Source organism: Cricetulus griseus, chromosome X, assembly GCF_003668045.3.
Source record: "Cricetulus griseus strain 17A/GY chromosome X, alternate assembly CriGri-PICRH-1.0, whole genome shotgun sequence".
NCBI lineage: Eukaryota > Metazoa > Chordata > Mammalia > Rodentia > Cricetidae > Cricetulus > Cricetulus griseus.
This window is the reverse complement of record NC_048604.1, coordinates 93049397-93065565: the sequence shown is the minus strand read 5'-3', so window position 1 is coordinate 93065565 and position 16169 is coordinate 93049397. Positions and strand designations below refer to the sequence as shown.

The 16169-nt window shown below is 30.2% G+C and overlaps 1 protein-coding gene across 5 annotated transcripts in view; it reads left to right on the top strand.

Annotated features, from left to right (window-relative positions):
• The window catches only part of Cnksr2 (connector enhancer of kinase suppressor of Ras 2), a 212512-nt gene that overhangs the window by 111111 nt on the left and 85232 nt on the right, over nucleotides 1-16169 (top strand). For 3 of the 5 annotated variants that reach the window (XM_027432585.2, XM_027432587.1, XM_027432590.1), the window contains exons 9-10: nucleotides 6061-6207; nucleotides 15492-15625. In XM_027432585.2, coding sequence (XP_027288386.1) covers nucleotides 6061-6207; nucleotides 15492-15625 — 281 coding nt within the window. The remainder of the gene's footprint in view (nucleotides 1-6060; nucleotides 6208-15491; nucleotides 15626-16169) is intronic. The other 2 variants (XM_027432589.1, XM_027432588.1) reach the window with 1 other exon arrangement.

The window sequence follows — 16169 nt, the reverse complement described above, 5'->3', positions numbered from 1 at the left end:
ATGAAAAATGTTATCTGTAGTTAATAATAAGATAACTTTGTATAAGACAAATATGAGAGCTTTAAAAGGTTATACTAGTTGTAAAATTTTGTCCACTGTTCTATTATTTGTCCTACTCATATTAAAATGAACTTAGATATTTATGTACAAGGAGTATTGTATTGTTTCTTTGAGGGCAATATCTATAATAGCTTTAATATCAATTTATTACTTTTTCTAGATTAGAGGTCACTTAACCTTTTATTTTATATAGCAAATTTTAAGTGTATTTAATAAAATGTTAATGCTACCTCTTGATTTTACATAAATACTAAGCCAGTTTTGGAGTTTCAGAGCATTTTCTTGTCATTGAAACATTTAATTCTCATATTATTCATATCATTTCATCAATCAAATTAACATATACTTCTTGTCTATTTTTTGTAAAGCATATATTATTTATTGAAGAGTATATCTAAACATGATACTCTGTTTTTACTCAGAAGCCAGTTTTGTGGTGGTAATTAGACAAAGATAGTAATGTAGACATTAAACTGGTGAGGTACAGTATTGCAAGATTCACATGAAGAAAATAGGGCTCTACTTGTTAAAAACAGGCATTATGATGGGAACTGAAAAGAGATGAACCTTTATGATTAGGTAAGACTTTAGAAGTAACAGAAAAAGCGCAGTAGAGGGCAAGTGTTTTTGCAAATACACAGATATAAGCAAACCATGCTGTTTGAGGCAAAAAAAAACAAAAAATGTTTACTACTTAACCAACACTTAATTGTTCAGTTCCCAAAGCCTCTAATAGTGATCTGCTTCTTTTTCCTGCCTCCTTATCTTTCCATTGGTCTGTCATTCACCCTCACTAAACTGTTAAAAACTGTTCAAATTTATGATAATTTGTTGCACAGGTTTCTTTAACCATTGAATTTCTGTGTGTCCTTTACTCCAAACCCTAAAGATTTCTGTTTAGACTAATTAAAAACCTTATCCAACCCCTAATTATAGAATGCATTGGATTGCCCCCTTTTTGCAGGGGTGGGAGACTTCTACTATACCTCGTACTTGTTCTAATGAAGAAATTCCTTCATTTTGATATAAGTATTTGTTTACCTGTTCATCTCTTCCTGTGGTCATTATGTTCTTTAATGCTCCACAGATTATGTTACAGTCCCCATTATAACCATACTGTAAGGCACTCAATAAATACTGATTTAAGTTATGTCTGGTCTTAAATGCATATAAAATGCTGTAGGCATTGGCAAGTCACTATCTTCAGGGATCTCATCATTTACTTTAGCAGTTTTCAAAGTATGATTTCCAGGCCAAGAGAAAGTAAGATCAGTATCATATGGAAACTTCGATTTATAAAGCAAAGCAAATTATTAGGCTCCTACCCCAGAACTACTGGATCAGAATCTCTGGTGCAAAATTCAGCAGTCTTGTCATTGAAAGCAAGCTTTGTAGATGTGTTTAATATAAACTCACATTTGAGAGCCATAGTTAAGAGAAGAAAAGCTATAACTTGGAGAAATTTAAAAGCATTGAAAGGAAGGAAACATTTGCATATAGTAGTACTGTAGAGATGTAAAAGACTAGAAGAAGGTTGGTTACAGCTCACGTTTAAATCTAGCAAGTAAGTATCCTGTCTAGAATTAATACAATCAAAAGAAATGATAATTGCCAGGATCTTTTCAAGATACACATGCAGATAAAAGGGGTAAATATCCATAGGTGAATCCAAACTTGAAAGAATTATATGGAAATTGTTGGTAGTGGTAGCCAATGAAAAATAAAAGGGAGATAATGTTTTAGAAAAACGATTTCATTTGAAATGCCAGAAGATATTTGAATGAAGATACAACTGAAATCACATGAATATAAATTCTTGTCTCTACCATTTAATTTGTAATCTTGCCCCCCCACCCAATCATTTTTATTTCCATTTCATTACATGTAAAATTACCTGAATATTTGCTACATTGAGCTGTTGTAAGAAGGAAAATACAAATTAAGATAATTTCATATAAATATAAAGAGTCTACTTCACTGAATTATTAGTGTGTGATTATTTGGTAGGTATTAGCACCACAGTTAGAGTATGTGACTGAAGCACTTGATAAACAGAAAGGGTTCAAAGGATTTGGGTATAATATGTAGGAAGTCATTAATAGAAACAATTATGAGAGAAGAGATTATTATAACAAGACAACATGAAAAATTAGCTTATACAGAGAGAGGACAAGGAGGCAGAGATGTAGCAGGACCATATACCTCTGCACAGGTTGATCTGTCCTTATCTTTTTTACCCCAAACCCTCTTGTTAGAGCTGTAATACATTGTGACTTTGGAAGTTCTATAATCATTTGAACTGCAAAATTATTGAAAATGTTGAAATTATTGATGTTGAGCTCACTGTTTCACAAATCAAGCAGTTCTTTTTCATATTGCTTGATTTATTAGTGGAGTTTTCCATGTTTATTCATAGCCTGTTATCTCTAATTCTATACTTTGATTCCTTCCAATATTGGTGGCTTATACTGTTAATAATAGTAGACTTTAGGATGTCTTCTCTTCACTTCTTCAAGCTCCCTGTATGTCTTACTACATGAAAACTCAGAAGCCAGTGGAAAGAATGCCATTATTTTTCCATATTACTATATATGATTTCTACCATTTAAGTCTGTCACACATGATATTTTGAAGCTAGTCAAAAACATATAAATTAGAAAATGGAGTGTTAATCTTGAAAAAAGTGATTAACTTTCATTTGTGTGGTTTATCTATTTTGACATTTGTATGCTTACATTTAGCTCTTTGCATAGAGGATATCAACCTTCTTAGAACTGCAACACACATATATGCCTTATGTCACACCCTCTATCCATGTTCTCTTATTATCTGTCAACTATAACTATTTCAATAAGGTAAAGGGTAATAAATCTATTTCAAGAATTCTTTGTACCTCATTATATGATTACAAGAATGTGATGATATCACAGACCGTATCTGGAAATCATTTTGCCTGAAGTTGTAAGAACATACCATAATTGCTAATAAAGTAAAGACAATTGTTAAGTATTGCAATATAAAACAATAGGAGCTAAAGATATGAAATAATTTGAAATTATAAGTTCTAAAGAAGGCCTAGGAAATAGACATTAAAATGATAAAACCATCACATCCAATTACAATATTTCTATGTAAACTATTCCTCGGGCTTCATTTCCATTCCAGAATTGTTATAAATGAACCTAATGCTTAAGAGATGTGTCTAATGAAAATGAGCCATGGAATAAAAAAATCAATGTAGTCCTTATTGAGCACACATGTTTAATAAAGTTGTATTTGTTTTTACTAGTTATCTAAAATGCAATATTCAAGAAGATTTCATTTCCCATTTCTATTGGTGTTTGAGTGTAGTTAGTTGCCTTTCTAACTCTGTGCTTTGAGTACACATTTTTCATTCATAGTAAACTCTTCTGATTAGCTTATGAAATTTAAAGTATCCTACTAAAATACTACTATTTGCACACTAAAACCTTGTATATTTTGTTTTTAAAATGTTCAAAAATATATTGGTAAAATTTAAAGAAATAAAAAGAAAGTATATTATTCCCCTTAATATAGTCATCACTAATGATATTATATTTCACTCTGTCTTCCAGATGTATATCCATTTTTAACAAAAATAAGGCTTCTTTTTTTACCAACATGAGACTTATTTTGTTCCATACACAATTGTAGAGTGTTACATATTTAGCCTGATCTTTCATATAATGAAAATAGAATTTGTAAGCCAAGCATATTTACTACACATGGTTCTTGATATACGTTTTTTGCTTTTGTTGAAACTATTAATGACATTATCTTAAGTGATAGTAGGTAGATTGGTTAAAACGTAGTCAAATTATGTGCTCAAATATTTGGAAATTAAATAACATTCAGGTAAAATTAAAGTATATTCAAGTTAATTTTGTTGCCAGAAACAATTCCACTTTCTTGTGGACAAGTAATTCTGTTTTTAATTATTTACTTTAAAAAGTATACAGAAAGTATAACAGAAAAGAACAAATTAATTGAACAGAATATTTCACAGGAAGACATGCAACTTTAAAGGTCTTCAACTAAACCCACCTTGGTCTTGTAATCCAACTACATGTGAAGCAGAGGCAAGAATATTGTCAAAAGGTCACACATTCAAGGGCAGTCAGAACTATATAGCAAGACCCTATGTCAAAAATATATAAGTATATAAATGTATTAAACTATGCACAGTGATTCTACAGAGTGAAATAGGGAGAAACTCTAAACAGAAATAAATGTGCAGTGAATTGTTGAAAACTATCAGTTCTTAATTGCTTATTTAATTACTGATTAATTTACTACATTGGGTATGATTATCATTGATAAATTGTTTATAAATTTTGTATGAAGAATTTGTCTTCCTTCAAATTTGTAGTTCTATATTAGGTTTCATTTGGGGAGCAAGAATATTTACATTCACTTATGTTGTCTCTTAGCTTGTACAAATGGCTATCAGGATATTACTTAGCTATCGGAGGGATATCAGATATCAGAATGGTTGTAAGATATGTAACAATCCCCTCTTATAGAAAGTAGGAAGCATTTGGCTGGTTCCATAATACAAGTTGATCAGCAATGTTTTTTTCAAAAGTGCCACCCTCTTATTTATCATAGTAACCATTTTGATCCACAGCCAAATATTCAAGATTTTGAGTACTGAATCACCTTTGTTTTGTTGTCATGGCTTGTCTTCACTCAGTTCATCTGTGGTTGAATTTATCAGTTTGAGAATGTTTAATAAATACATCAAAAATCTGCCATAAAACTACAATGGATACATTTGAGATTAATTCTTCATAGTATCTTAAGATCTATGCTTCATTTGGTGAAGTGCTTATTCTTTCCAGCTTGAGTAATATCTTCTAAGCAAAACATTGATGAGGAGTACACACAATACATCTATTTACCTTGGGTGCCTAACAAGTAATTATATCACTATTTAGAACATTTGCTGAATTATTTTTGCAATCCAACTTAAATTTTGACCCAGTATATTTGTATTAGACTTCAGATAAAAGGTTCTCTGTTTTAATATTTATTATTAATATGAAATATATTTTAAAAAACAAATAATACAATAATTGATTTTTAATGTTTCTTTAAAACGATCAGTTTTAACTAGCCAGTTCTGGGACCTTAATTACCTGATACTGCATCACTAATCCATCGTAAAAGCAAACTAACAAAAATTCTTCTATGTTTAAATTTTTAAGGATGATTAGTGAAATAATTTAACATGAATATTCACTAAGCCAGTTTTCAAATCATTTACTATTTGACTTAATTGTTTTGAGTTGGTATTTAAATAAAATGACTTCATTAAATTTAGCACACAATTTATTAAACTTATAGGGTTATTTGGAACACATTTTCAATAATGCTACACTGAATTAACACTACCATGTCATTTTTAAATCTATCTTTATAACATGATAAAGGTTGATTTCACTGATGCTGCTGTCCTTGCATTAGAATGTTTCCTTGGTGTGTTCGTACCTGCTATTGGTAGCACAATAAATGTCATAATTTAAAGACGCTTATAATCACATATCTCTAAAAGATGGTGATGAGAAAGCATGTGGTGTGGTTTGTTAGTTCAGGGCATTGCCAACTCATTATTTTCTGGCATGTGAACTTTTAAATTGTACTTGTGAAGAGCTTGGACCTAGACTTAGCAGCTAAGCAGTTTTAACGGCAATATAATTTCTTTATATTCCAAATCACTTCGATGGCAAAATATATTTTAGTCTCCGCTTTGATATGGTAAATGTCCATTATGGTGTCTCATAATTATATGGACTCTAATGCAATAATATGGTTAATCAATTCAAATATAAAACTTCTTTCTTGACTATATCCTGAAAATAGGTAGGATGATACTCCAATTATGTGATTTCTTTTTTACTAATCTTATTAAAGGGGGAGAACATTAAATCTTTGAGTGCTGTACCTCAATTTTATTGTAATGATTTTGCTGGTTACCAGGTGGGGTGGCAGTTGAAAAATTTGGTGAATGCACTACGAGAGGACCCGAGTGGTGTTATCTTAACTTTGAAAAAGCGACCTCAGAGCATGCTTACCTCAGCACCAGCTTTACTGAAAAATATGAGATGGAAGCCCCTTGCTCTGCAGGTAATGAAGCTTAATCATAAGTCATACACCATCATTTTAGCCATAGATTATCTCAGTAATGCTTCTTTTTTGTGCCTCATCTCAGCAGCATATGAATTAATCTTGTATGCTTTTGAAAATTTGTTTGTGAAATTATCTCTTCACCAATTATCCTTATAGGCTTAATTATGATACAATCTGAGAAAATAACTAAAACCCAAATAATCACACTAATTCAATTTTTAAAACTTAAAGCATAATTATAAAAATCCACAAGTTATTTAATGCCAAAATTTGGAGAGAAAAGAAATTAAGAGGTTTATTTTTTGTGATATAATATTACATTTTGTATGTTGTAATCACATACACTACTAGAAAAAGCTAGCAGATAGTTTATAGAATTACTTTAAATCAGGAAATAAATTTGTAGTTTTCAAATTAGCAATTAAAATTTAACTAGTGTATTCCTCATTATTGTTCATTTTTCACTTCTCCACCCTCTGTGGTAGCAAAACCAGGGAGTGGTACATTAGAAGTTTTGCATTTTTCTTCATTATAAAATTTCACTATGAGATATTAACTTGGGTGTCAATAAGGTATATGACTTATTAAATAGATATAAAATATTGTGATTGTACAAAGACAAGAAATTAACACCTTTATTTCAATCAGAATATAATACTTAAACATTGAATTTGTTCATAAATCTTCAGTTTTTAAAGTAGTAGACTATTACCTTTTTGTAGAATTCTAGTTGCTCTTTTTTTTCTTTTTTAAATAGTTGCCCATCTAATTTAGAATATTGACCATTTTTCATGTTAGAAAAGTTTCATTATTACCTCTGCTATGTAAGATGAAGTAAGGTTTCTAATGTGAAACTTCTGTTCTTCAAATGAATAAATGTAGATTTCATTAAAATGTCTAAATGCATGGCTTACAATATTTATTTATACCAAAATATTGAATGTGCTTGTTAATGTTCTGAGGCTATTTGCCTCATTAGGTCATATGTAAGCATATCAGAATTTTCCATAATATAATTTTTAATTTGCTCCATTATAAATGGCTTTGTTGGTTTACTCTGGAATTTTCTATTGACATGTCTGTGCCAAAGATCCTGTTTTCAAAGTTTGAAGGCATGGGAACACTGAAGAAGAACCCCACACTTTCAGTTATTAGATGGTCCTCTTTAAATATCTATAAATTTATTACTCTTCTGTAGACCTTCATAAAGGACAAGAACACCAAACAGATTCTAGTTTTTGTTGATCCACATACTTTGAAATAGTCTGTTTAGAAAATCAAATCATATTTCATTGTTAGATCTTTTCCCAGTAGCATAAACTGGAGTAGATAATGAATGTTACAGCAATTACCACTTTTATATAAGAAAGTAAAATAATAAAAAGCTAGTATTTTACATGTTATACATACACATGATTTTTTTAAAGTTAGAAGACAAAGACTTTTAAATTAATTCCATCATTGCTTACAATATAATTATAACATATTTTAAGGTACTGTTTTAGGCCCATTCTTAAATGTCTATAAACCAACAGTATCAGATCATTGATTATAGATATAGTCCTCATTACTTACTAAATTGTGCTGAATATTTTATGGTTACTTTTTCATAATAATAAAATCTAGAGGGGATAATTTAAATAAGTACATGTATGTATATCAATACATTTGTAACTGTTTTATTTAACTGAATTGGGGTTACCTAAATGTATTGCCCAAAGTTCACCATCAGTTAGGGAAAACAAAACTACCTTTAACATCTTTGAAAATAACTTCAAAGTTGACTTTTGCAAAGCAGCAGGGAAAGAATTCATTTTAATTAAATTCTTCCTAGCAGTGCTAAAACAAATTCTTAGGAGTAAGAATGAGTGTGTTCTGTAATTTACAATAGCACCACCATCACATGATCCTAAGACTTACTTTGAGGACTGGATATTATACCATTATGGAGTTCTTTCTTGATCTTAAGGCGTTCATCTGTACTTAAATCAATACACCTTGAGGATTCATGGAAATTACCTGATTAGAATTTTTATATAATACAGATTGGAGAACAAGACAAGGTGGAAACTCCTAAAATTTCAAAATGTAGAGTTTGAATGCAGACTATCCCAGAGAGGAAAAGTCAAATAATAGGATGAGATTTGATAGCAATTATGGATTACTTCATACCATTGTATGAGGTATTTGTCTTCCTAGTTCCTGAGAATCAGCCTCAGATGTGAACCATAAAAACTAATGTAATAACAGTCCTCTATGTAGACACAAGTGACTTTTACTGTTTTCTTAGTTCTGGTGTCTATACAAATTGGCTGAGACCATAATGCATATTAAGTCATTTAAATATAATTCAATATAAAAACTTAGTTTGAATTATGTTAGTTGTTTTTGTCAAGTGTGCCAGTAATCTAGTAGGACTTAGTTTAATTAAAAGCTATGCAAAGAAACGGTGGAATTTATTTAATTCAGCATATTTATTTCATTTTCTTAATACCAGGCTTAGCTTACCTAATAATTTTTTTCAAATACATATTGTAATTGATTTAACATGTAGGCCAAAATTAGTGCATACATCTTTTTCAAACCAATGATTTCAAACAAATATGGTAATAGTTTTACTTATGCAAATGAAATATCATATGTATCCTAAGATATTTATTTTTGAACTGTTTAAAATAGGGCCATTTAATATTAATTAACTGCAATGGCAGATTTTGATTTGGAATTTCTTTGAAAATCATAGCCAAATAAGCAAAAGCATACAATTCAACTTCATGCTCACAGAGAAATTTCATCAGCACATTTCATGAAATTTGGCAGCTCTTTTGATACAATTTTATTTTCTCAAACATTTGTTGATAGAACTGAAGGACTTAAAGATCCCTTAATTAGCTACAATGACCAAACTTAATTACATCTGAAAAATTGAATTCTGTTGTCATCTGTATACTTTCATGAGTAGCAGAATTGTCTGCCTGTGAGATACAATCTTTTGTTCTAAGATGGTAAACAAGGGAATCTTGCCTTCTGAGAGCTGCTTTCAAATCATCTTAGTGACACTCTGCTAATTTCCAGGATGTGGGTAAGCATGGTGATTGCATATAGTCACATTCTTCTATCAGTGAAAGAAATTCGAGTGAGTGCTGGATAGACCACACGTATATGTTTAGAAGTTTGTGGTAGTAACCTAGGATTCATTGCAACAAGAACATGTGGGCAGTCATTTTCTTCTTACAAGAGATGTATGGAAGAGTTAGGTGGACCCTGCCAAGAAATCTCCTTAAATCATCACTGGGAACCAATGAATTTTTAAAACTGTTGAAGAACCCAGCTTTTGGTGGAGAAAAACATCTCAGCTCAATCAATGCTAGAGTTCAAAAAACTGATTTAGTTATTGTTCAAGACATTTTATAAAAATTCACATTAAGCTCTATGAATAGTAGTATATTCCTAAACTGTTTTCTACTCTATAAATTTCTTATGTTGATGCCATAGTTTTTAGTATTGATTTGTGATTTTGTACTTAAATTTTGTTATTTAATTAACCTTGATGGCAATTTACAGGATATTTAAAGGACTTTGAGCAGAAAGAAAATAGTCAACAGCAGTCAATTTTGAATATCAATTGTTATAACAACTATAGAATGGTGATCACATTAAATTTAAAGTACATAAAATATAAATGGTTAAAGTAATTGTGTAAAAGTCAAAACAGAAATAGCAATAAAATTTATTTTAACATCCAAGATGGAAGTTGATGTTATTAAACAAACATTAGTGAAAGAAAGTTTGTACATTTCTGCGAGTTGTTTTAAGAGCATGTTGTGAAAAAAATATTTTATGTGAGGTATAATACTAGAAAATAATTTTAACTAAAAATGTAATTGTTCTGGTTGGACAACAGTAGTATTTCTGTGTTTTACATACTCAAATTAGGAAATAGCTATAAGCAGCTACAAATCACTTATAGTTCATCAGTGTTTAAACACTCAAATAAAGAATTAAGTAACACATGTGGGTTTCCGCCAAATGCTTTTACTGTTTTAACACGGACTGCAAATAATAACCTATGATATGATGTTAGCCATTGTTAAACAGTTGACAATTAAGTTAAGCTATGCTTTTCAGAGATCTTAAAATGTAAAGTGTTTCAAGTAAAACCTCAATGTTCAATGTAGTTTTTTCAGTTAATATCTCAGAATGTTGATAATTATATTTTGGAACACATAACTTCAATTTTAGTATTGCCATTTAGTTATGCACATAAGATTGAACAGCACAAAATTACATACACTAGCTTTATCATCAGTATAGTATACAGATGATTTGGTGGAAAATGCTATTTTGTAATATGACTCCAAAGCTATATTATATATTGTATAATAACATACATATTTTTGTGTCCATATATCTGTGCTATTTAAAATCAAGGATCTAAGGTCTCCTGATTATATCCATTGCCTTAAAACATTGTTTTATTTATAGTATAGTAAGAACAACATGAAATTTACATGCTTATAAAAACACAATGTTTTGTATTCATAAAATTGTATTCTAGTAGAAGCTGAGAAGCTGAGGGAGAACTTTTAAATACATGCAAATATTTTGCTTAAGATCTGTTGAAATAATTTCTCACTTAGAAAAAGCTTGTCCAGGTAAAAATGTACACATTACTTTTTAAAATTATATCTAGCCTTCTTTAAGTGTTCATGAAATGTACAAGATTGTATGCAAGTTCCTGATTTCAAACCCAGAATACATTTTCTTTGGAGCATTTGTTAAAATGATCAAGCAAATAATTGTTAATATAAAGCAATATTCTGGTACTAAATGATAGCAGCACTGGGGACTTAATAAGAATGTGCCTGAACTGTATAAGGACGTAAAGACTGTCCTGTGCTAGGAAATTGAGGTCATGTGATCAGCTGAACTCTCTGATTATTTCTATGAATAAATAAAATGAATGGCTAGGTTATATACTTACTGTAATCATTTGTATCTCCATTGACATTTTTACCCCTGAAAGGGAAAAACAAGTTTTAATGTGAATTTGACATAAGTGAATTTTGGGACTAAGTAATATTGCAGTGTTTAAAGTTTTTAATATTGGGCCTGCCTCAATGTCACTGGTTTCATTGAAGACTTTTATATCTCTAACTTTGTTGGATCATTTACTGAGGGACAACTAAATTAAGATATGCTTGCCAAAGATTTTAAAATATAAAATATTTCAAGTGAAACTTAAAATTCAAATTTAGTTGCATAAGTGTGGACATTCTTTTTTATAATCTTTGCCATAGAAATTTCATATAGATAGATAGATAGATAGATAGATAGATAGATAGATAGATAGATAGATAGATATAGATATAGACATAGATATATAGATATACATAATATATATAGCAGTACATCACAGATGTGCTATTTTTAAAATTGCGGAACACAAAGCACAAAGAAGAAAAGACTTGGTCCATCAAATGATTTAAAGTAATGATCCACTTATCGCTTATAAAAGCTAAAAATTTTGTTTGACAATTACATTTACATATCACATTTTAGACTTATGTCTTTAAGATATTTATATAGTTTAAAATGATGGGGAAAATGCCTATATAAGTTCTAAGTAGATTTCTGAGTCCTGATGATAATAGCAAGTACTCATTAAGCTTCTAAATGTACATTTAAAGAGATGCATACAAATTTAAAAACATAAATGGCAGTGTTCTACAATACTTTATCAGACTTAATTTACAAGAGTAAGGTGCACACAGCATACACACACATACAAACATAAATGTACACACACACACACACACACACACACACACACACAGATTATCTTCTGTGACAGAATGCCATCTAATTTATTGAAGAAGAGCTTTATGCCATAAGAACCATATTGGATGTCATGACAAGATCCTACTAAATAAAATTGTTTGGATGGGAATTCAAAATGGATCTAAATCACACTTGATTTCATACCATAGTACCATGTTGTATTGAAGCTATTCGACAATATGTAGTCTTAAAACAATACCCTCAATTGCTGATAGTTTTTCCTCATACGTGTTTCCCCAAACATATTAAAGTTGTGAAGGAAAAAAAATCATCAATTCTTTTTGCTGAAAATGCAAATCCTTACTAGTATAATCATAACTGTTACAATGAAATGATTTATAGTAAATGTTTCTAGTATAAGAGAAGCTATAGTTTAGTTTTAGTAAATTTTCTTCCTTGTAATTTTTAGTCAAATAATATACCTTTTAAAGTTTGAATTGAATTCTAAAAGACCCTTAGTTTTTAATTGAGGGACACTAAATCTGTCACTTTCCATGCATTTTCACACTAGTATTGGATGGCTTTTGTGTTTTGTTTTTGCATACATCTTATAAAAATTAGGAATTTCCCAATAATTAATTTCATCTTAATTTCTTCATTTACTCTATGCTGTTACACTGCTGTTGTCTTCCTAAAGTTCCTTAATGATTTCAAAATTCTTTCAGTCATTTAATTTTATACTATTTCAATTCTTGATCGCAGTGTTTTTAAAGTTAGGACGTAGTTTATTTTTCATTGCTAATATCAAAGTTGATTTTTAACATGATTCTCAAAATTGATGTTTTCTTTCTAACTCTTCTTAGCTTGATGATAATAGCTCAAATAGTGCATAAAATAATTGCCTGTATATTGAATGTTTACTATATAAGCTTTAATTGACATAGAGCATACTGATAAGCCAGATGACACCCACAAAATAAACCCATTAAAATACTTCTTATGATTTACCTATCAGTAAAATAAATAGCCTGTTGAACTCAGCAACAGAATTGACTAATTTCTCTTTTGTTCTGTAAAAAACAGGTTGGACTTTTAAAGAAGTTCAATTAACTGGACCAGGGCAACATAATCAAACCTGACATCTATTTGAACATTTTAAGTTTTTTCTTACATTAATTTTCCAGTATAGTGATTCACAATTACTGATGACATTAATTGCAACTCCTTGTTGAAGTGTAGAGAATATAGAAATTTGGAGGAAGTTGGCATTGCTAATGCTTTAATCTCCTAGGATGGAAACTTAGGCAGTATAAATATTCTATTAGTCTTTACCTCATATTTAAGGTATATTTAAATATCCTTGTAAAAGTTAACTGCAAATCCTTTTTTCTTTGTTTTGTGGGGGAATGGGAAGAAGAAAATAGGTACTAAGCAAACAAGTAAAAGCTATAGATCACCAAAGGAATGGAGAGACATCTTCAAACTATTAGTAACCTTAAAATAGTAACCTTAGTTAGTAACCTTAAAATAAAGGGAGAAACAATGAAAATTTATGTTAGATTGTTTTTTATTGAAAGCTTACATTATTAGAAAGTGGTTTAAGTTCACTTGTACTATTGGGTTATTTTAAAGTTAAAGTACTATACTAGTGCATTAGAAAAGAATACTAAATATTAGTTTTTCTTTCATAGTAAATTGATTTTAATGTATTGCAAATTAATGTGCTGTGCAGTAAGATTTTCTTTCACTGCTTGTCTATTAGAGCTGTCTGTATTTAGAACTAAAAGAAAACAACAGAACAGAACAACTATAAGCATCGTGTCACAGTAAATATGAGTGTGAGTGTGTGTGCATGTGTATGTATCACTGAATATTACATTCAAATATTACAGAGGCATGAAACACAGCCTTACAAAGAATTCATTTGTTTAATATCCTTGGGCTTCATGACATTCATCATCAATACAAACGACTCTTCTAGTCATCTATATCTCTGAGTTTCTCATTGCCAAGAATTTTGTTTCTATAGGACAGGCATAGATTAACTGGATTTTATTCCAAAGAAACTATATTGTCAGACAGGGAAGTCTTTCTTGCATACTGTCATAATGTACTAAAACTGTTTAATTGATATATAAAGTTTCTGACAATTTTAAGTCATATATGAAAGAAGATTAAGATTTCATACATTATCATTCCTTTTGATGTCTTTAATTTTGATTTCACATACATTTAAACTTAACTGTCATTTTGTCTGGAAGGATGATATCAAGTTATTGAGGTGAGCTGTGTAATGAGGAAGGTCAAAATCATTAATGGAGTCCCAAATTGTATAGCTTATCTCAGTGACCTACATTGTAATTTCCATTGTAGTTATGCCTGGCTTTCAAACAATTTTTGATTATCTGCATGAAAGTAATGTTACAGTGCAAAGTAGTTGTAATATGCATTTATTTGAGTGTCCAGCAGTGTATGTTGAAGTAGTAGAATTGTCAGTCTATCATCTAGATGAGCCAAATGTGTTTCATACTGGCTAAAATATCACCATTTTGTCATATGCAGATGCAATTCATTTTGTGGTCATTATCATTGTGTTTGAGGCTCCATTGAGATATTTATTTTAATGTTAACTGTATGTATACTTAATCAGTAATATCGGTAAGATAAATATAAATATTTGTAAATTTGAGTTTCAATTTAGGATGATTTTTCAATCCACAAGATTATTTTCAAATACTATGAATTTGAAAATTAGGAATGCTCATAAGACTGATACGTCATTAATTCAGTTTATACATTAGCTTTAGAAGGCAACTTCCTATTCAGTACTTAAATCCAGGAGATCCTTAGGCATGCAACTAAGGATGAGTGATAAATAGCAGGTAATATATGTGCCTGTGAAAGATGAAGTGATTGTGTCTCCTTATTCATCATGCTTTCACAGATGTGATATAAAATGGCTCTGAACAGATGGCTATCTGTGCTTATGTTGAGAGGAAGTACACTTTCCTAGAAAATTCTCTCCTGTGTTGATAGCCATTTTTACCTTCTCTGAGCATCCATGACATTCTTACTAATGTAATACTATAGTTTGTCAAATGTCAGTCAGAATGTGAGGAAGTTAATTCTTTTATGAATTACTTTTTTATTAGCTTTCAAAAGTGCAATTCTGGCAAAGTTAATTTAAATACATTGCTTTTTTGAGTGACATGAGTCTTCTCATTTTGAATCATTGAATGGTATTTTTACTTTATAAATAGCTTTTGGATGATTAAATCATTGAAAAGGTGAGTTGGGAACTGCATGGGAAACTGCTTTATGTATTATTTCTTTGGGTGGTGGGATCAAAGAAATATCTATATGGTAAATAACATTTTTCTTGATTTCAGCCAAGATGAAAACTTTGTGTAAACAGATCATTTTTAAATGATAACTATGTGTCATTGTTGTTGTTCTGTGTTGTTTGTGTGCGTATGTATTTTCTTTTTCATTTTAACCAGCCTCTTATACCTAGAAGTCCCACAAGCAGCGTTGCCACGCCCTCCAGCACCATCAGTACACCTACCAAAAGAGACAGTTCTGCCCTCCAGGATCTCTACATCCCCCCTCCTCCTGCAGAACCATATATCCCCAGGTATATACTACCAACGGTGTTACTCTGGGCATCTTCTAGCAAAAGGCTAGTCTAAAAGTTTCTAAAATATGAAGTCAGTTCTTAAAGAACACTTTGAATATTGTTCTCAGGAATTCTAACCACATTCTAGAAAGCACCTCCCATTATAGCAATTGCACTTTTGTTAATAATGATAACTACCATATTTTATTAAGTATTCATTGGACAGGATCTTACACGTGCCTCACATGATAGGGGAGTAATATTAAATAACCAAATTATTTTACAAGGCAAATAATAAGGAAGGATTTTTGCCTGTGAAGCCTCAAGAAATGTCAGTTTCATGTACAAATTTCTTATGTTTTTGAATGGATACAGTTTATAGGTGTCTTTTATACATTCTTAAATAAAAGTGAGAAGTTGTATTTACTATCTCACATTTTAGTCGCTCATTAAAGGAATATTGCAAAGGCATCTTCTATAGGATAGGAATCTTGATAGTATATAAACATAATACAAGTTATATTTTGTACTTAACTAAACTTTTTTCCCTATGTTGTAAATA